This window comes from Anabrus simplex, chromosome 5, assembly GCF_040414725.1.
Source record: "Anabrus simplex isolate iqAnaSimp1 chromosome 5, ASM4041472v1, whole genome shotgun sequence".
NCBI lineage: Eukaryota > Metazoa > Arthropoda > Insecta > Orthoptera > Tettigoniidae > Anabrus > Anabrus simplex.
The window spans coordinates 18,876,422-18,897,978 of record NC_090269.1 but is presented as its reverse complement, the minus strand read 5'-3'; the positions used below and the strand labels follow the sequence as shown (position 1 = coordinate 18,897,978).

General features: G+C 38.5%; 1 protein-coding gene across 1 annotated transcript in view; it reads left to right on the top strand.

The window, feature by feature from the left end:
• Window positions 1–21,557, top strand: part of Taf1 (TATA-box binding protein associated factor 1) — a 320,423-nt gene that overhangs the window by 288,579 nt on the left and 10,287 nt on the right. The window contains exons 27-28 of the mRNA XM_067146785.2: window positions 10,866–11,004; window positions 15,394–15,549. Of these exons, the coding sequence (XP_067002886.1) occupies window positions 10,866–11,004; window positions 15,394–15,549 (295 nt within the window). The remainder of the gene's footprint in view (window positions 1–10,865; window positions 11,005–15,393; window positions 15,550–21,557) is intronic.

The window sequence follows — 21,557 nt, the reverse complement described above, 5'->3', positions numbered from 1 at the left end:
TTATATGGGCAATTTGAACAGAAGAAGTCACATGAATAAGATATACATAGTCAGAAAATAAAAGAGGAGGAGGAGGAGGAGGAGGATAGTTTGTTACAAAATACTCATTTTTTAATTTTAGAAGGATCAAAATGTTGAAATGTCTTGGTAAATAGAGTGAACAAAAGGCAGTTTGTCAAATTTTACACAAATATTTTTAATATAACAAATCAGAATAAATCTACAAGTTTAGTTAAAATAGCACTGCTTTGTTGCAAAATTTCCCTGTCTCATTTAGATTCAACATTTCATCATCAATCACAATCTTTAGATTGTCGATATCGCTAAGTTTTCTTGAGAATACTAGAGCTTTTACTAATCCCTGGGATATGAAATCAAAGGGAATAAATAACATAGCTGAGGATGCCTGTCTGATGTTTAATGATAATTTCCATTCAGAAAGGTTCTGGCATGAATTCTGAAGTGTTACTAATAAACAGGGAGCAGGATAATGTCATATGGTATTTGCGAATACTTCTCTGTTGTAACTGAAGTCACTTGCATTACCTTAAATTGTATATAATTAATTGTATGCTGTGGTGTTTTAAAGGCTTATTTAAATGGTAAATGTCCTAAATTATGTAATTGTATTGTTTGGTGTGTGAGAAAGATTTTCGGTTCGCCACGCTTAACATGACTCTATATACAATAATAAAGTTTTATTATGAATCCACCTGTTCAATACATTATAATGTTGTCACATTTAAAATAACTTCATTAGTTAAAAAGTTATATATGGGACATGTTTCGCTCCCTTACAGAGCATCATCAGCCAAATCTGAATCTCGAATAATTGTTATTTACTTAAATAATGACTTAAGAACTATTAGAACATTTTTGACAAACTTAAAACTTATTCTATTAGAATATCATAAAATATAAAATCTTTGTATACATGGCTTAATTACATATGCTTAATAGGAAGATACATTAAAATTATGGAAGAGAGAGTGCTAAAATATAAAATAAAATAAAAATATATATATCATGTCCAAAATCTTAGAGAGACGTGAAAATCAATCTTAGGAGTTAAATTTGAGGATTTTCTTGGCAGTGAGATCTGGTAAAAAAGTTATTTATCCCTAGTGGATAAGAGTCTATAAAGATTCAAATTATCGTCAATTTGATGATTGAACTTGTAACAGGATAAATGTTGGTCTTCAAGAAATTTAAATGCTTGTTGTCATATGACCTCGGCGAATGCTGTTGAAAAGATATGTTCTTAATAGATGTCAATGACCGTTCGTTGAACTAATGGATTTGATAAGGATGATTGAAAGGGACGTAAATCAACGTTTGTATTGAAAGCTGCTGCTTGGTTTATCTTGTTGAATGTAAGAGACGTGTTTGTCGTGTCTTCAAGCCAGAGTGGTTCCTCTTTGATCTCTACTTTCACGTCCATCTCACACTGCAAATGAAGTAGTTTGAATGAGCTGAGGTTGTAAACTCCTTCCAATGATGCTGCACAGCAGCAAGGTTGAGGTTGTGGACACAGTGTAAAATGATACAAGTCACAATAACTTAATGAAGAGAAGTAACAAAATTAGTTAATTGGAAGGAGTTTACAACCTCAGCTCATTCAAACTACTTCATTTGCAGTGTGAGATGGACGTGAAAGTAGAGATTAAAGAGGAACCACTCTGGCTTGAAGACACGACAAACACGTCTCTTACATTCAACAAGATAAACCAAGCAGCAGCTTTCAATACAAACGTTGATTTACGTCCCTTTCAGTCACCCTTATCAAATCCATTAGTTCAACGAACGGTCATTGACATCTATTAAGAACATATCTTTTCAACAGCATTCGCTGAGGTCATATGACAACAAGCATTTAAATTTCTTGAAGACCAACATTTATCCTGTTACAAGTTCAATCATCAAATTGACGATAATTTGAATCTTTATAGACTCTTATCCACTAGGGATAAATAACTTTTTTACCAGATCTCACTGCCAAGAAAATCCTCAAATTTAACTCCTAAGATTGATTTTCACGTCTCTCTAAGATTTTGGACATGATATATATATTTTTATTTTATTTTATATTTTAGCACTCTCTCGTCCATAATTTTAATGTATCTTCCTATTAAGCATATGTAATTAAGCCATGTATACAAAGATTTTATATTTTATGATATTCTAATAGAATAAGTTTTAAGTTTGTCAAAAATGTTCTAATAGTTCTTAAGTCATTATTTAAGTAAATAACAATTATTCGAGATTCAGATTTGGCTGATGATGCTCTGTAAGGGAGCGAAACATGTCCCATATATAACTTTTTAACTAATGAAGTTATTTTAAATGTGACAACATTATAATGTATTGAACAGGTGGATTCATAATAAAACTTTATTATTGTATATGAACAGATTTCAATACGGATTAAAACATGAGATTAGTCACTTGCAATAACATGACTCTTTCGTGGTCAATAGCAAAAATATTATTAGACCCTTGAACTTAAATACCAATCAATCAATCAATCAATCAATCAATCAATCAATCAATCAATCAATCAATCAATCAATCAATCAATCAATCAATCAATCAATCAACCAACCAACCAATCAATCAATCAATCAGTCAGTCAGTCAGTCAGTCAGTCAGTCAGTCAAACAACCAATCAATCAGTCAATCATATCAAACATATTATTTTGAACTGCAACTATGGCACAAGTCTGATAGAATAATCAGCAGCTCCTTCAAATAAATACATGTGTTTACTGCATGGAAAGATTATTGCTGGGTTTCTCGTGAAGAGATAGAAGGAGAGCGTATGACATACACTTAGTTACTAAGGTTACTGACATCATTCAAAGGGTGGCAACAGTGAAATGGCAGTGGGTTGGACATATCGATTGTAGAAAGGACTGTTGATGGACAAAATTATTTTTGTTCTTGAGTGGAGCCCTAAAAAATATCGGAGGCCAAGAGGAAGATCACCAGACGGATGGGACAAGAACTGAGAACTACTGGAGTTTATTGGCAAAGAATTGTCCTAGACTGTAGTGTGTGGAAAGAACTATTACATATTATCTTGCTCACAGACTTTTGGAGGTCACATCATATAATGACAGAATTGGCTGAATGTTGATAATACTAGTATTGCTTTAGAACTTAACATTAACAAAATACAAATAACAAACAAGGTCCAAATCACCAACAACTATGATCTGAGTATCCAGACTAAGATATTTTACAAAGCCATAGTGACACCAACAATTACTTTTGGATGCGAGACTTGGAATACTTACAGAAGACACTTAAAATATATGGAGAAATACTATCTGCACTGTCTTAGAAGAATACTTAAAGTAGCAGGACCATTGAACAAATCTCCAAATCTTGGAAGAGGCCAATAACACGAGCATTTAGACAATGATTATTAAAGATCAATGGGCCAGCCACGATGTCCACACGCCTAACACATATCTTTCACAGCAAGTGATGTATTCTCAAGTGGACAATGGTACAGTGATATTCTGAAGTCTAATCAGCCACTGGGAAGACATAGCATCTGGGTTGTTGTGGTGATGTATTGTCCTTGAGGGCCCTCAGCATTTTGAACTGCAACAATGGCACAAGTCTGATAGAATAAATATTTCAAACAGAAGAATTGACCACCAAGTTTTACTACAGTGAGGAGCTTTTGTAGATTTGGTGTGCCAGCATTGTGACAGAGATCTGCCATGCAAAGAATCCATAATTCTGTGCCTTGATGTATTTGCGAGATCATTGAATGCTGTATGATGATGATTACATTTAGTTTCATTTTCCAAACTTTTGTATGGATTTCTATCTAAGAATCACATTTATGCCTGTTGAATCTGCCATTTATATTGAACTTTTTTAAATATAATTTTTCAAGTTATTTGGATTGACTTCTTTTAATATGTATGTCACCTTCATGGACCTGAAGAAGGTATTTTATAAAATTGAGTGGGATAACTTATTCATACATGCAGAAGGAACGAGGTGTCGAGGACAAGGACAAGGATGACAATATGGAGATTTTACAAGAATGAGATAGCTGTTCTTGTGATATGGAGAGTATAAAATGGAGGTCTGCATCAGATAAGAAGTTTGACAAGCCTTCTCGCTCTGGACAATCCTTCTTAACGCATACATCCACAAAGCCATAGATGAAGTGGAAGACAATTTACTAGTGACTGGAGGCATTGAGATCCAAGAGCAAAGAATGACCCTGCTCTGTTTTGCAGATGACATTGCAACCTTGGTAGAAACAGAAGACACTCTGAACATGATCCTAGCACAGATGGAAACTACCTTCAGCACAGTACAATATGTGTATTGACAATGCAAAACCCAAGGTCCTTGTAAGTAGTCAGTGCCTAACTGTATTTTAAGTGTTGAACGACTGGAAAATGTGCAAGAGTTCACATATCTTGACAGTAAAATAACAGCCGGTGGAAGAAGTGTTTGAGAATGGCCAGTCACATCAGCCAAACCAAAACAGCGTTTAGTATGGAAAACTCTTCACATCAAGCAACATCAGTATAAGACTTAGGAAATGCCTGGTAATAATATGAGTTGAGCACATTGCACGTGATAAATTTCATTTTTGAGCCCGTATTGTCAAAAAATATCAACTTGTAAACATTTAAATTTATAATTCCACCTTTACTATACTGTAATCGTCTTTATTAATAAGATTACATTAAACTATATTGGTGATCATGTTTTGTCCTCTTATGGGACATCTTTAGTCACACATAAAATCATTGGAAATATGGTAAGGACCCATTAAAATGAGTGAATAAAAAGTCTATGAATCTTGCGATGCGACGTATTAGCATCTTGTCAATCTTGAATCTTAAAATAGCACAACATGAACATGATGTGAACCATGAAGTCCAGTTATTGCACAGGTTAAAATGTCATTACATGCGTGGAATTGCACAAATATAATACAACATGAGTGGCTATGCAAATTAAATTAACCATATAGTTATCTTGACATTGTGAACAAATTCTACATCTTCTTGAATGTGTACATAAAGTAGTGTAATATTAATGCCACGTCAGATAGCTTCTTGTGATGAATTCAAGAAAGGTGGAATTATGTTGAATGACGCAAGTTGAACGTGGTTGTGTTGTTGACAATATGGGCCTAAAAAAGAAAGAAATATGAATGAACTAATGAAAATTCAATGCAAACTGTGTGCCGATCTGGTCACTCATCTCCTTGCCCGTCCTGTGGCGTCCACATCACATCAAGTGTTGAAGCTAACGGAGTGCAGTCCTCGAAAGCTGTTGAGATGTAAGGGAGAGGTGTGAGGTAATGCATTACTTACGCACCTTAGTGTAAAGAATTTAATAATTATCGCCTCGAAAAGTATATTGATTTCTTCTGATATTTCATTCAGATTATAAATCGGGTTGCATTTTTTAAAATCAGTATTTATAAAAGTGTTTTCCAAAATATTCAATAGATTCCCTTTCGTACTGAAATTGAGAATTTGAAGGTCTTGTTTTATGTTCATGAAGGTATGATTGGTATCAACCATATGAGAACCAATTGCCGAGAATCCATATTTCGACGCATTATCATGTTCCTTATACATGATGCTAAAATTGCAGCCTGTCTGTCCAATGTAACTGGTGGGATATTGCTGGCCCTTTAATTTGTGAACACCCCACAACCTCCCCTCTTCTACGACAAGTGGATAACAATGCACATTGAAGATTTTAACACGACCTTATAAGAGCATGAACTTTTTTTAATAAGAATTTAAAATTCATAATATGATTCTTGCTTAAATTTTAAATGTTTTAAACTGCAATATGTATATGTCAGTTGTCCGGCTCCATGGCTAATGGTTAGCGTGCTGGCTTTTGGTCACAGGAGTCCCGGGTTCGATTCCCAGCAAGGTCAGGAATGTTAATCATAATTGGTTAATTTCGCTGGCACGGGGACTGGGTGTATGTGTCGTCTTCATCATCATTTCATCCTCATCACGACGTGCAGGTCGCCTACAGGAGTCAAATCATAACACCAGGCCTCTCCGGAGGACACAAGGCATTTCATATCATTTCATATGTCAGTTTTAAGCAATCTACTGAAGATGATCCAGTTAGGATCAAAACATGTATAGATGTGTTATATGTGAAATTGAAGTTTTTAAAATTCACATTAACAATAATGTATTGAATAAGGAGGATACTGTTCAATAATAAATCATTGTTATAGTGATTTAAAGATTATAAGTTCAGGTGTCAATACGGAAACATGAAATTTATATTTTGTGGATAGGGTATGTCTCGAGACACAAAAGTCTCCTATGCACAGTACTGGAAAGCTTTGTGAAAGGGAAAAAATGGGAAGACAAATAATGCATGACAATAGCCAGTCATCCACATAGAGATTATACAGATGTTTGGATCAGTATATTTCCATCTTGAGGGTGCTTATTATGCATTTATGCATATCATGCATTTTACACTTGATAGTCAGGTCAGGTACATCTTGCTACCGTATGTGACAGTAGACGGTACTATCTGTGACTGTCTGGCCGAGGGTTGGGCGGCTGTTACCAAACCTGACAAACTAAGGGAGAACCAATGGCTATGGGCAGAGGAGTTCACCCTTAGGGGGCTTGTTGAAGCCATTGTGTAGGAAATGACACATAAATTCAACTGGAAGCTGCTGCCTTGCATATGTGGCAGGGGACTGCTAAAGGCTAATGGTGATAACCCTGACAGAAAATCTTCTCTAACGTTAGGCCTAGCAAGTCAGTTGGTGAGTAACTGCGATCGCTTTCAACACTTATATGAGCCTCGGATGCAAACAAAGAACTCGGAGTAGACAACAGCACCTGCAGACCCACGCCAGGCATGATGGCTTACAGCCTGATGATAGGCCAAGCCTTGCGATTGTGCAACAACCCCAGAGAAGACAACACACTCGAAGAGGAACAATCCAGTGTACTCAGTTTGACTGGGAAATATGAAGAGTTAGTGGATATCATGGAGAGAAGGACTGAGTGAAACTAAATAGAAAGGTAAAGGGAAGAAAGAGTTGAGGAAAACTATACTGTCTACTGGAATGAAAACAACAGAGAGATGAGGAATGGAGTAGGATTGTTATTGTCTAAAGAGTTCAGTGGTATTACAGAGATCCAGTACATTAATGACAGGATAATAAAGGCAACAGTTCACCTTGGGAAAGAGAAACTGACAGTGGTGCAAGTGTATGCCCCTCAGACGGGTTGCAATCAAGATGAAAAGAACAAGTTTCTTGAAGACCTAGAAAAGACCATCAGTGAAGAGAGGGCAATCATCATCGGGGACCTCAACACACAGCTTGCGACAGACAGGAATGGCTATGAAAAGGTGATGGGACCACATGGCTATGGGAGAAGGAGTTCAGAAGGGGAACATCTCCTAGACTTCTGCATAAGAAACTGTTTGGTAGTAAAAAACAGTTGGTTCAACAAAAGAGTCAGTCACAAGGTTACCCGTTACAGCTGAAATGGAAAGAGCAAGACAGTCATTGACTATGTCATTACAAATAAAGAAAGAAGTAGACTTGTGACTGATGTCAAGGTGATTCCAAGTGAGAACCTCAATAGCGACCACCGCTTATTAGTAGCAGATCTGAAAGACAAAGATAACAACCAGGAAATTACCTAAGATTAAGGTGTGGGAACTACAACAGATTGGAAAAAGGACCGACTATCAGGTTCGTATAAGAGGACAACTGCCTAGAGAAGAAGTGGAGAGTGGACAAGATTTAAAAACACCTTAATAAAAGAAGCAATAGAGGTTTGCGGGAAGGCAAGTGCGAGAGTAAGGGAAAAAGAGACATTCTGGTGGAATGAGAGAGTAAGATCCTCGATAAAGAAAGGAACACGGCACAAAGAGAACAAGATAGAGAGAAATTCAAGCCAGAACAGGTAAGGGACGAGGGGAAGATCAGAGACCTCGAACAAGTTTACCGGGACAAGGAATTGAGAGTTAAAAGAGTGGTAGAAGAGGAGACGATAAAGTGCTGGGAGAAATTTACTCAAAAACTAAAGGAAGACAGCAGAGGCAATATGAAACTATTGTTCAGTGAGATAAAAACAAAAGGAATTCAGTTGAAACCATCAAAGCAATTGAGGATCCTAATGGAAACCTGGCCAGGAAAGAAGAGGACATCAGAGAGGTTCTTAGGAATCATTTTGATTACCTATTGAACAGGACAGAAGCAGATTAGAGAACAAAAGAACCAGCTGTTGAAACCTGCACAAAGGTACTTCCCATTACATGGGCAGAAACAGAAGCAGCCCTTAAGAAGACGCTGCAAGGGAAGTCCCCAGGAATCGATGAAGTCAGCACAGACATGATTAAAGCAGCAGGAGTCCAGGGTTTATAGTGGCTACACAGAGTGCTCAATGTAGTTTGGAAAGATGGCAAGATACCTACTGATTGGAGCAAGGGTATCATTATCCCGCTGTTTAAGAAAAGAAACCACCGAAAATGCTCCAACTACTGGCGAATAACACTCCTTTCTCATGGGCTTAAGATTCTTGAGAACTTAGAGAGCAGATTGCGAGTCATCTTAGAGCCACAGTTTGAAGAGGAACAGTATGGCTTCAGGCCTAGCAGGTCCACAACAGACCTAATCTTCAGTGTCCGTATGTTAATGGAAAAGTATTGGGAAAAAGGCAAAGATCTGTTTATGTTTTTCCTTGACATTGAGAAGGCATATGACAGCATTGCAAGAGAGAAGATATGGGAATGCCTGAGAAAAAGGAATGTGCCAGAGGGACTGGTGAGGAAAGTTCAGATGCTGTATGAGAACTGTACCAGCTGTGTGCGATTGGGTGACGGACATTCATCCTGGTTCAAGACCGAAAGTGGAGTCCAGCAAGGCAGTGCACTATTCCCATTATTGTTTATCACCGTCATGGATGACATAATGAAGAACATCAACAAAACCTCTGGTGAACTAAATGCAGTGTCCTTCACTGATGACGTTATGATCTGGGGAGAAACTAAGGAACAATAGTACAGTTTAGACTCAATGAATGGAAGGTTAAGTTCCAGGAGTTCAATCTCAAGATAAACAAACTCAAAACAGTAGTGATGGCAATAAACAGAGAGTGCGACCAGCAATCATCATGCTAGGAAACCATCCACTAGAAAGTGTGGAAAGCTTTACATACCTCGGCAGTGTAATATCTCGAGATACACTAGCCACAAAGGAGGTGGCAAATAGTGCAGAAGAGCTCTCACTTTTACCAGCAAGTACGAACACTCCTCTGGGATCCCAGAGTACCAACAAAATCAAAGCTGGTGATGTTTAATCAGTACTTCATACCAGTCCTAACCTATGGTATTGTAACCTGCACCCTCACTAAGAAAGACTCTTCAAGGGTGCAGGCATCCAAGATGAAGTTCCTTAGGTCCACAATTCAAAAAACCATACAGGAGAAGTTGAGGAATGATGCGGTTAGGAAGGAAGCTGGGATTGTTACATCATTGTTAGATTGGATCAGCATGTCCAGACTGAGGTGGTTTGGGCATGTAATGAGGATGGAGCCAATAAGGACAGCGTATGTTAACTTGGAGTGACATGTGGCAGGGAAACGGATGGTGGGAAGACCAAGAACCCACTGGATGGACATCGTAAATATGGACATTGCAGATCGGGGAAGGACACTGGAGGACGTCATTAACAACAGAACGTATCTCAATAAGACAGAATGGAAGAGGCTCGCCAACAATACCCGGGAAACTGGAACTGTAAAATGATGATGATGATGATGATGATGACACTTGATCTTGAAGTTCTGCAGAAACTTTTCTAGTATATTTTTGTGGACTTTCAACTATAGTTAATGCCAGTGTTTGTTTTTATTATATTGTATCACATTTAGAGTGTCAGCATTAAGGAGCAAAGCTTCTCAGCAAGCTTACTTGAAACAGCCAAAGTGTATTTAATCCATGAGTATTGAATTTTCACGACCGCATTGTAATCGAAACAGACTTTCAACGTATTAGGTCATGTTACGTACATGTAGTACGTGTTGAAGAGATGTTAAGTACAGAACAAAAATAGCCAGCCGGACACCAGTGGGATCCGAACCCACAACCTCCCACTGGTGTCCGGCTGGCCATTTTTGTTCTGTACTTAACATCTCTTCAACACGTACTACATGTACGTAACACGACCTAATACGTTGAAAGTCTGTTTCGATTACAATGCGGTCGTGAAAATTCAATATTCATTGACATGCCCCACAACGGGCGACGTAAACGCACTCTACAGTGTGCTAGCAGCAGTGCCAGACCTGTAGCTCAGATCCTTCCATACAGAACAAAGATGGCCTAGGCCACCATAGCTCAATTGGTAGAGCAACCGACGCGAAATCGGGAGGTTGTGGGTTCGGATCCCACTGGTGTCCGGCTGGCCATTTTTGTTCTGTACTTAACATCTCTTCAACACGTACTACATGTACGTAACACGACCTAATACGTTGAAAGTCTGTTTCGATTGTATTTAATCCACTTATATTATTGATTCTAAAGTTAAAAATATATCTATTTCAGCTGTAAGTTAATGATCCATGTCAATGTGAATTAAAATTCTTGAATTAAATATCATCGCTGGGAAGAATCAAGAACTGTTTTCCAGATCTTGTGGTAATTCTTTATGCATTATCGTTTTTGGCTAAACAGAAACTTTCCTTCAATTCAGGAACAAAAGATTTTAGTAAATTAACTCATGACCCCACTCAGTACTACAAGCTAATAATTTACATCATAATGAAAAGGGTCAACTTTCTTATATTTGTACCACACTTGTAATTTTTCAGAGTCAAACAAGTTCTCCAGATCATCCATATGGGAAGTCTCATTTGGACGACTTTGATTTTGTGGACGTGGAGGGTGATTTGGAAGGAGAAATGGCACGCAGTGGAGTAAGAATGAAGAAAAAGGATGTTTTAGAGGAAGGTAAGAGTGACTTTATGACTTATTTAATCTCTGTCTGCATTTTGCTCATGTTGATTTGCAATGGATATAAGAGAGAGATGAAATTACCTTACATCCATAGGAGCAGCATTGTACCGCCTTGTAAATCAATAGAGGTTGAATTTCGTTGCTTAGTGAGCTGTCTGAATGATTAGTTTCCATTCAGATTTGTTATAGACTTTTATGCTCCACCATTCATTCGTTCATTCACTCATTCTCTACACAGTTATTGCCCTGTTTATTAGCAGAAGTCTGGTTACTGCTTCTTTTTCTTCTCCTCCTCCTTTCCTGGCTGTAAGTGTACCCACATGGATGCTCCCAAGTATCGTTTATTCAAGGACTTTTTGGCTGTACGCCACCATGTTGCTCTCGGACGCCCATGTCCTCTCCTTGGTTCCTCCATTGCAAGAGCTCTCTTAATCGGATGATCTTCATCTCAAATACAAGTAACTACTATCTGCGCACTTTCTATCGATAGATTTGTGTACGGGTTTGAGGAGTAAGGAGGGAGCATTTCCGGTTCCAGTAGTACTGCCAACTGAATGGAAATGAAATCTGAATTGAATCAATAATATGATCGATCGATATGAATTTTGCTAAACCTTTGTTATCTTAAGCCAACAACTGTGTCACAAACACATTATATAACATTATATAACATTTCTCGATGCGAACCTTATTCCTAGAGTGAATTCTATAGTTTGGCTTTGCTGTGTAAATAACAACAGTACTAGTACGTAAAGTGTACGCCAGATGTTGCACAGCGATGCATAAGCGATTCATAGTTTGTGTTTCAAAGGTTGCCAGTACGAATCTCGAAGATTGCTGAGGTCGACCAATTCAGCACTAGGGTGTAAATCTATCCAGAAAAGGTGCGCAGATAGTAATCTCATATCTGTTCCGTATTGAAGATAACAATAAGAAAATTCTTTCAAGAATAACATTTACTGTGTCCACCTATTCAATACAATAATATTCTGTAGTGATTAAATCCTACATGACTTACATATGCTAGTTAGGAACACGTTTCGCTCTAGTTTTGGGCATCTTCAGCCTAATAATAATCTTAAGGTCAAGTCTTTAAACCAGTCAAACATTAGAACTTAAAATTAGAAACAATGGTCTTATTAATTAATGTACACATTGTAAATCTATGTAAATATCACCTGAAGCACAATTTTTTGTAAACATTTTTAAGCATAAGACCATTGTTGCTAATTTTAAGTTCTAATATTTAATTGGTTTAAAGACTTGACCTTAAAATTATTATTGGGCTGAAGATGCCCAAAACTAGGGCGAAACATGTTCCTAATTAGTATATTGTTGTTGTCGGGACAAAAACTCCTAAGTGATAATATTTTTGGAGATATACTGACCTGCAGCACATACGTTATGAAGAGCGAGAATGCCTTGACAATATTCACACAATATTGCACCTTACATAACAGAACCTTACCGGCCAAAGTTCTGAGCTAAAATATTTCACATAGGAGGTTTTGTCCCGGCGGCGACGATATGTAAGTCATGTAGGATTTAATCACTACAGAATATAATTGTATTGAATAGGTGGACACAGTAAATTTTATTCTTGAAAGAATTTTCTTATTGATCTTCATCTCGACGTTATACATGTTCTTACCAGTGCAACTGCCGCTCCTCCAATTTCTCACTGATAGGGCTGCCTCGAGCTCTTCACTTGTTTCACCAATTAGGACGATATCGTCTGTGTATAGAAGGGTGCATGGTAGTTGTGTCATCAGTTGTTCTGTGAGATAGTTAATAACTGTATTGAATAAGATTGGGCTCAAAGCTTAACCTTGATGAACACCAACCTCAACCTCCCAAAGATACCAGAACTAGGCTTTACTTTTTTAGAAGGACGGATGTACATGTCCTGGATCAGCCTCATATACTCCTCCAGAACATTTTGGTGTTGCAGTGCAGTCCAAACGATTTCTCTAGGAACACGGTCGAATGCTTCTCTAAATCAATGAAAACCATGTGGAGATCCTTGTGAATGTTTCTCCATCTGTATTCGGAGAGTTTGAATCACATCACTAGTTGAGACTCCACTTGTAAAGCCGCACTGGTTCCTATGGATGTTTATAATTTTCTTCATGTGATTGGCAATAACACGTTTCCAAATTTTTAGTGTGTGTGTGAGGTGAGTTTACTATTTGATGAAAATCTGCAGTTCTGCTAATTCCATAAATAAATAAATAAATAACCTAGATGGCTTGAGTATGTCTTCTTTATTTATGTTCCTTAATGTAGTGATCTAATTGTTGTTCTCTCTTGACACCACATATCTAATATTCCTCTCCTTTACTATTCTGCTACATCAGTGGTCCTGTATTCACTTTCGTAAAATATATGTAAGGAATTAAATGCCTAACTTCATATGTGATATCCATATACTGGAATCTTTTTCTGTACAAATTCATGTATGAAAAATAGGAACTCATTAGAATAATCACAGTGAGATATCAGGGTGGGAAGAGCGAGCCCATCTATGTAAAGACAGCAGTGTACGAAAATGTGGAGATGTTTTTCTGTGTTTATGTTTGTCCTTGTCCATGTTTTTCTCTTTTTTTCCCTTGCTACCTCTCCTCACATTAACCTGTCATACAGTTCATACAGTCTTGATCTTGCCCCATGTGACTTTGCACTCTTCCCAGAAGTGAAGATGAAGCTGAAAGGGCGGCGTTTTGCATCCGACGAGGAGCTTCTGGCAGCATGGGAACAAGAGTGTGAAAATGTAACCGATGAAAAGTGGCAGAGTTGGTTCAGTGACTGGTTTCGACGTATGGAGAAGTGTATTGAGTGTGGTGGAAATTATTTTGAAAAGGTCTAAAGCGTTCACTCACATTGCAAAACTTTCCTAGTGCCCTTTGTATGTAAGTTCTTTCTTTATACAACATCATTGTTTGTTCATTTCCATTACCTACAGTCCCTGGCCAACTGGAGCTTGGTTGTTACATATTCTAAAATATTGGTCAAGCAAAGTAAAAGACCTGGCTAAAATGAATGCTGTTACTATTGTACAACAGCATCATAAATAAAGCTGAGTTTACACGGGGGATATGGAAATGGATGGTACACAGTTCTTCATTAGGATAATCTACTTTATTATTAAAGGAATTAGAAGAATGTCTTCAGTAATACAAAATGTGTATCAACATGTCAACAGACATTTTTTAAACTTTCAAACCACGGTATTTTTTACTTACAGGATACACACTGTCTGCAGCAGCGCCTGATTGCGTAAGAATCTTATATTTTTGTTTACTTCTATCAAGTACGTTGATCTAAGGCTTTTGATTCTCTTTTGCGTTCCTTTCATTCTAAATCTAATAGCTATGCTATCTGTATTTTTTCCGATCATGTTGTTGTGACATCATTATTGCTATATTCCCCACAGGCATTCATGCTCTTTACAAACATTAATGAACTTGGACTTTAAGTCGTAATCCTACTTTGGTGGAATTTTGACGAACACTTGCCCTTGTATCCGGCCTTTATTTTCTCATTGTTCTGTCCCGAGCACGTTCACACAAGGACAGGACAGTAAGAGCGATGGTGGGTGGAAGACATTGTCTCAACAGATAGGAAGCAAGGCTAACTCGCAAGACTGTAGCTCAGGAAAATATTGTCTTGTCATCTTGTATTGTCCAGTCTATTGTCCCCGTGTAAACTCTGCTTAAAATTCAGTGTATCTTTCCTGAATAGCCAATCTCTGACTGGAACAAGAAATACATAAAAATCAGAGACACTGGCTATCAGTTAAGTAATACATGGTTGCCAGTCATTAAGGATTTAAGTAGGTAGTACTCTTCTCTGTCCTTTCTGTATTATTACTTCGTTTCAGTGTTTCGTATTTTCGTCATCACCAGTTCGCTCATTCAAAGCTATGGGTTATGTGTTATGTCATATTGTAGCTTAATGTCGTCAGCTCCCGCTTGGGGCGCTGTGCCTGGATACATTGAGCCACCTGGTGCAAACCACTACATTTCTCCAATGGTAAAATATTCTTAAATTCACACCCTCAGTATTGCAGAAGGCTTCCTCGGGAACATTCAAGACTTTTCTTCTGAAGACGTGGAGCGAAGCTCTTTGCGAAACATAAAGAGTTTCACCTTGTTTTCTTGACACGGCATAAGCCCAAATGCAAAAGCCCACAGCATGTCTACAAGCACGGGGCATGAAAGCATCAGTGTTAACAGAATGATGATATCCATATATAATAAGGTCCATAGTAGTTCTGGCATCATTTCTGTCAAGAAGTTAGTGACAGTGTTGAACAGAATTGGACACAGTACCAGTCCCTAATGTAATTGCTAAGTGATGACATATATCTTGTATTTGTTCCAGATCTCCAGTTTTCAAGTGAAGAAGAAATGGATGACCAGCCTCTTTCTGAAGTTGATCCTCTACCTGATGACGATAGTCAGCAAGCAGCAGAAGCTATGGTGCAACTTGGTAATATGAGTTATTATCCACAGCCTTCAGCAGTGCAACAAGAACAAGGTAAGAGTCATTCCTTATATGTAGTCATTAGAAGAATCATAGTTTTCAAATTTGGAAAATACGTTGGAACTCAGTTTATAAGTAGCCCTACATCCTTTTGGTACATACAGTAGAACCTCGATTATACGTTCCCGGGAACTACATGTTCCCGTATTATTCGTTCAAATTACGTGGTCCCGTGAGCATCTTAATTAAAACACGTTGTAAAAATCCTGCATTATCTGTTCCTTGTAGAAACGATTTCCCGGATCAACCGTCCAGAAATTTCAGTCCCATCAATGCTAAATCCTCGATCACACGTTTTTCAAGACACTGGTATCTCACGAAAGGACGGCTATGGCATACTTACGGATCTTGGTGTTGACGTCCCGTCATTGCGGTAATTTGAGGAAGTACTGTACTAGAAAAGCGATCGGTGGTGAACTTGCACAAGGGGCCATCTTAGCATCACATTCGGTTGGTATTGTTTAGAGAATCCTCGGAAATCATAAAGCAGAGAGTGTCCACAACAATTGGAAGGAGACAGGGTGCATTTCGACAGCTCTACTTGAAGACGGAACGAGTTTCGTCAAATGTTCGTACTTGCAAAACATCTACATTTTGTCCTGGGTTAGATGTTAATTTTTTTTAAATACTTTTTTCGAGTGTATCGCCGAACAGGTTTTTGGCACTTCCCTCAGGGCACTGTATAGTCACTGGGCTTTCGGGCAGGAATCGAAACTGCTCCTTCTTAAGTAACACAAATTTAGTATTTTAATATTATCATATACGATTATGTTATCGAGACCAGAACAGATGTTACACCTTACATAAGTAAAGCCATGGGAGGTTTTGGGATTGCCTATTACTGTTTTGGTCCTAATATAAGACTGGGAATTTCATGTTTTTGTTTTAAAATATTGTAAAAACCGCAGTCGTTTTATTTGCGCACGTTACATTTAAAAACTTTGTATCATTTCGCTCTCGTACCGACTTGTACAGCGAGCGCGCTTTCCATCTGAGCTCAAGGTCGCAAATAACTGTAATTTCGGAAGTGTTAATGATACTTTTCTCTTTCCAATTTGATTGTGATTACTGGCGGGCAGAATTGAATATAATGCATTTGAAAACTTGAGAATAGAAATTTACATTCGAAACCATACTGTATTCTCGAGTTCAACGTAACCTTTAAAAGTCAATGTAGGCCTAATTTACTTGGTACAAGATTTCCATAAACTGACTACGAACAGTATACCGGTTACCAAATTACAATGAAAGATTTAAAAAAGGGATTTCGCTGTCATGTTAGGCGCTTTTTTATCTAACGTGCCTTATTTTATTAGATTAAAGAAGTGAAAACTACTGTACTGGGGTCAATTGTTGTTTGACTTGGCGTTACGGGGATTAGATTTTTCGAAAAGTTTGGCTTATCAGAGTTGTTGAACTGGAAGAAGTTTTCAGAGGAAACTGACGAAGTTTCCCAGGTAAAACAATTTAAGTATCGAGATTTTTATGTCGCATGCCGGTAAGTAATGTTCAACACTAGGTTTATCGCAGCGGTCAAAATGACCGTTTCCAGTTCTGTTTTCTCTATCACTCTCGTTATGCGGTTAGGACGAACAAATCCTTTGGTGGCTTTTAATGACTTTAAGTGTACTTTTCGGCATATAGCTTCAAATACCCATAACTCATTTCTTGTTGGTGCAGTGAGGTCATATACCTCCTTTTACCGGACACTCATTTTGACCACTACTGCAGTGGCTATATATCAGACTTTTTTGGCATTCATTTCAAGCGGACTATCATTCCAACAAGCTGTAACAGTATATTTTATTACTGTAATGTCAAATATAGCGTATTTGTGTGCTACAACGGGGCAGCTGTTGGCTCTTTTCAAACAGTAATTGAAGTACACTGGCAAGAAAATATAGTCAGTATTTGTTCAGTAATAAATGGTATGCAATCATAACGAGCAGTCAATTGTCTTGCTCAGTGGTTACAAACATTCAAACTAGATTTCCCAATTATTTGTCATTACTCTGAAAAAATATGTTCTCACGTAGTCTGCTGGCGGATGCCGAAATTCTGGACCATTTACATAATATTTCCCCATAACAGTCGAGTGACCTCAAGGGTTAAGTAATTAACAGCCAAATGGTTATACACGCACAACAGCAAAACTGCTGATGAAAAAGGTACGCCTATTTGACATTAGTCATTTTGTATTTACATAATTCTGTGTACAGTGTAAGTAAACCACGTGGTTTCTTCGATTCAATGAAAAATTTACCTGCAAGGATCGGCTGAAAACTGATAGATTTGCGCTTGTCTCCGTTGTGTGGGACTTCGACTGACCAGGTGAGAACATTATTGTGGATGAACAGCTTTTCCCCATTTATGCAGTATATAGCCAATGAACCAGACAAGTTTGGCTGTCTATGTGGAAGCCAAGTATGTCATAAACGGTTTTCCCTATCTTGCGAAAGATGAAACGTGACCCACCACTCATTCTCTAAGTGAACATGTAGCATTGTGTCTTGCTCAGCCTTTCATCAATCACGGAAGAAATATCACTAGTGATAACCTTTTCACGTCACTGAAACTAGCAAAATCATTGAAGGAAAAAAACACAAGTATTGTAGGCACTCTGACCCGTAGTATGAGAGAAGTTCCTCCTTCTGTGGAGACCAACAGTGACCCATGCTACAGCACAGTAGTGTACAAAAATGAGGATGCAACTCTCACGTCCTACCAAGGTAAAAAGTACAGGACTGTCCTCATTCTCAGTACAGTACATATTGACGTAAGTATCAGCGAACAACATCCGAAGAAAAAACCTGAAACAGTCCATTCTTATAATTCTACCAAATTTGGTGTCGACATAGTTGAACAAATAGACCATAAGTACCTGGTAAAATCGATGAGTCGGCGTTGTCTTCTTCAACATATCAGATCTCGCTGGTATAAATGCGTATGCATTGTATAAGGCAACAGCCAGCAAGCAAATACCGTGTATTCCTGAGACAGCTGGCAACCGATCTAGCGCATCCATATGCATCTTGTCAGATTAGTAGGCCTTTCGAGACCATCGTCGCTGTTGGCTGCAATAATGAGGCCCCAGCCCCCGAAGAGATTTCACATCGCAGTCAATGTCAGGTCGCAGTTTGCAAAAGGAACAAGACAAAGCAAAGGTGTGCAATCTGTAAAAAACTGGTCTGGCATAACTGCACTTCGAAGGCGACCCTGCAAAGTGTGTGTGTACACTGTGAGAAATAAATTGAAAAGAAGAAAGTGACATTCATTCAGATATGTAAGCTAAGTGTGTAGGAAGTACATTCTGCCTTACTCATATACTTATTTATTCAGAATAATGTTTACAAGTCCTACATGATCATAATCAAATTATATAGCGTCTATAATGTTTTTGTACTCAATTTGAACTTCTTTCTGGGACCAATATCATCAAGAAATGAACATGTGTTACTATCGGTCAAAATGACCGCTTTGGTAAAAGTTGGTAGAAAGAATGTTTGGTAATCCTAGTGTTAAAGCCCGCCCTGCGGTCTAACTTCTCTGCCTCTCACCTGGAGGCCACGGGTTCGATTCCCGGCCAGGTCAGGCATTTTTACCTGGATATGAGGGCTGCTTCCAGGTTCACTCATTTTACGATTACCTTTAATTGAGGAGCTATTTAATGGTGAGATGGCGACTCCGGTCTAGAGAACCAGGAATAACGGCCGAGATTATTTGTCACACTGACCATGCGTTACCTCGAAATCTGTAGGCCTTCGGACCGAGCAGCGGTCGCTTGGTAGGCGGAAGGCCCATTGGGGCTGTAGTATGGTTTGGTTTAGGGGTGTTTGTAAGATTATAAGTATACATATTTCATTTTCCGTTTTCCCGTGTTGTACGTTTTTTTCCAGTGGTCCCTCCAAAAACGGAGAATCGAGGTTCCACTGTAATTCTAAATTCTGTTCAGAAATACATTTACAAATAGAAACAAAATAAATCCTTAAACTATTCTTATAAATTCATGCATGCACTTCAAGTCAAACTATGAGATAGTCAGATTTAATGGCAATTGTCATATATACCTGGCCTGATTTGTAGTTTCCAATTTTTGGCTTTAAATCGCTTGTACGAGGACGGTTTGAAAAGTTCTCGGAATCACCGCTAGATGTCGGTGCTAGAGCAACGAGGTTCCCGCGCAATAATCACACATCCTTTGTAAGTGAACACGTGGCGCGTCAGTGCTCTAGCTGCAGGAGTGTGGTAGTGACGACTCTTCGTTGTTGTTCCCGCGTAGAGATTTGTGACAATGGAAAAAACTGAGATTCGAGCAGTGATTAAATACTTTGTAAACAAAGGTATGAAAGCAAAGGAAATTCATGCCGACTTTCAGGACACACTGGGGGACTCTGCTCCTTCATTTTCAACTGTTGCCAAGTGGACCAGCGAGTTTAAATTTGGTCGGGAGAGCTTGGATGATGATCCGCGTAGTGGACGGCCAAAAGGTGTTCCGACCTCAGAATTTATCGCAAAAGTGTATAAAATGGTCATGGAGGATCGTCGACTGAAAGTGCGGGAGATTGCTGAAGCTGTAGGGATGTCTTCTGAACGGGTATATTATATTTTAACCAAAGAATTAGGTATGAAAAAAATATCCGCAAGATGGGTGCCGCGGCTCTTGACATTGGACAATAAACGCACCAGATTGGAAATGTCCAAACAAAGTCTGGCCCGTTTTCAGTGCAGCCAACAAGATTTTTTGCGCCGGTTTGTGACTACAGATGAAACTTGGGTCCACTACTATACCCCAGAGACTAAACAGCAGTCAAAGCAGTGGAAACATGCTGATTCACCACCACCAAAGAAAGCAAAGGCAGTGCGTTCGGCCGGAAAGGTCATGGCCTCAGTTTTCTGGGATGCAAAAGGCATTCTGCTGATAGATTATCTTCCTACTGGCCAAACAATTACGGGGCAATACTATGCAAACCTCCTAGACCAGGGATGGCGAACCTTTTCCAACTAGTGTGCCATTTTAAGTCTGGTTTATTATTCTCACCTGTTGTTCGTGCCACTTGGTATTTTCGTTTAAGAAATGGCTCTACCTCCAACATGCCTCCCCCCCCCCCCCAATCAAACCACGACTTCCTTTCCAAATTACCAATTATGCTTCATAATGTTATTTATTTATTCATTTTTTATTTACTGATTTATTTATTGTTTAGATATATATCATGTAAATACACTTGATTGCATGTTCCGTGGTCATATTTTTGCAAAATACACATTTTTAAATATGTAAGTTTTGAGGATACCTAATATTATTTGTAAAAACATAATAAGCTCCCATTGTAACACACTTCGCCATTAAATATAATTAGCGGGCGAGTTGGCCACGCGTTTAGGGGCGCTCAGCTGTCAGCTTGCATCCGGGAGATAGTGGGTTTGTTCCCCACTGTCGGCAACACTGACTATGGTTTTCCGTGGTTTGCTATTTTCACACCAGGCAAATGCTGCGGGTGTACCTTAATTAAGGCCACGGCCGCTTCCTTCCCATTCCTAGGCCTTTCCTATTCCATCGTCGCCATAAGACCTATCTGTGTCGGTGCGATGTAAAACAAATTGTAAAAAAAATTAGACATAAAATAAAAAATACGGCCGGTAATATTTCCAATGGACTTCACTTCCTCCATTAGCTTCATTATCTTTCTATGATGTCGTAGTTCGTATGCTCAACAATTTAACTTATTTCTCCCTCATCACATCTCCACAACGAAATCGGAATAAAACAGCTATCCTCGCTTGTAAAATCGCATCCATGCTTTCATCAAAACACACTGAATATATCTGGGCGTTATCCAAATTAGCTTTCAATTGATCCGGATCTTCTTCACTCATTCTTATTATTCTATCCTTGACAGCAGTTCAGCTGGCTGGCATTCCTTTAATTCTGTTAATTAGTTGTTGCTTGTTAGGGAAGTTTTCAAATAATGTGTCGGACGTCAATAAGAAAGTTTCTTTGA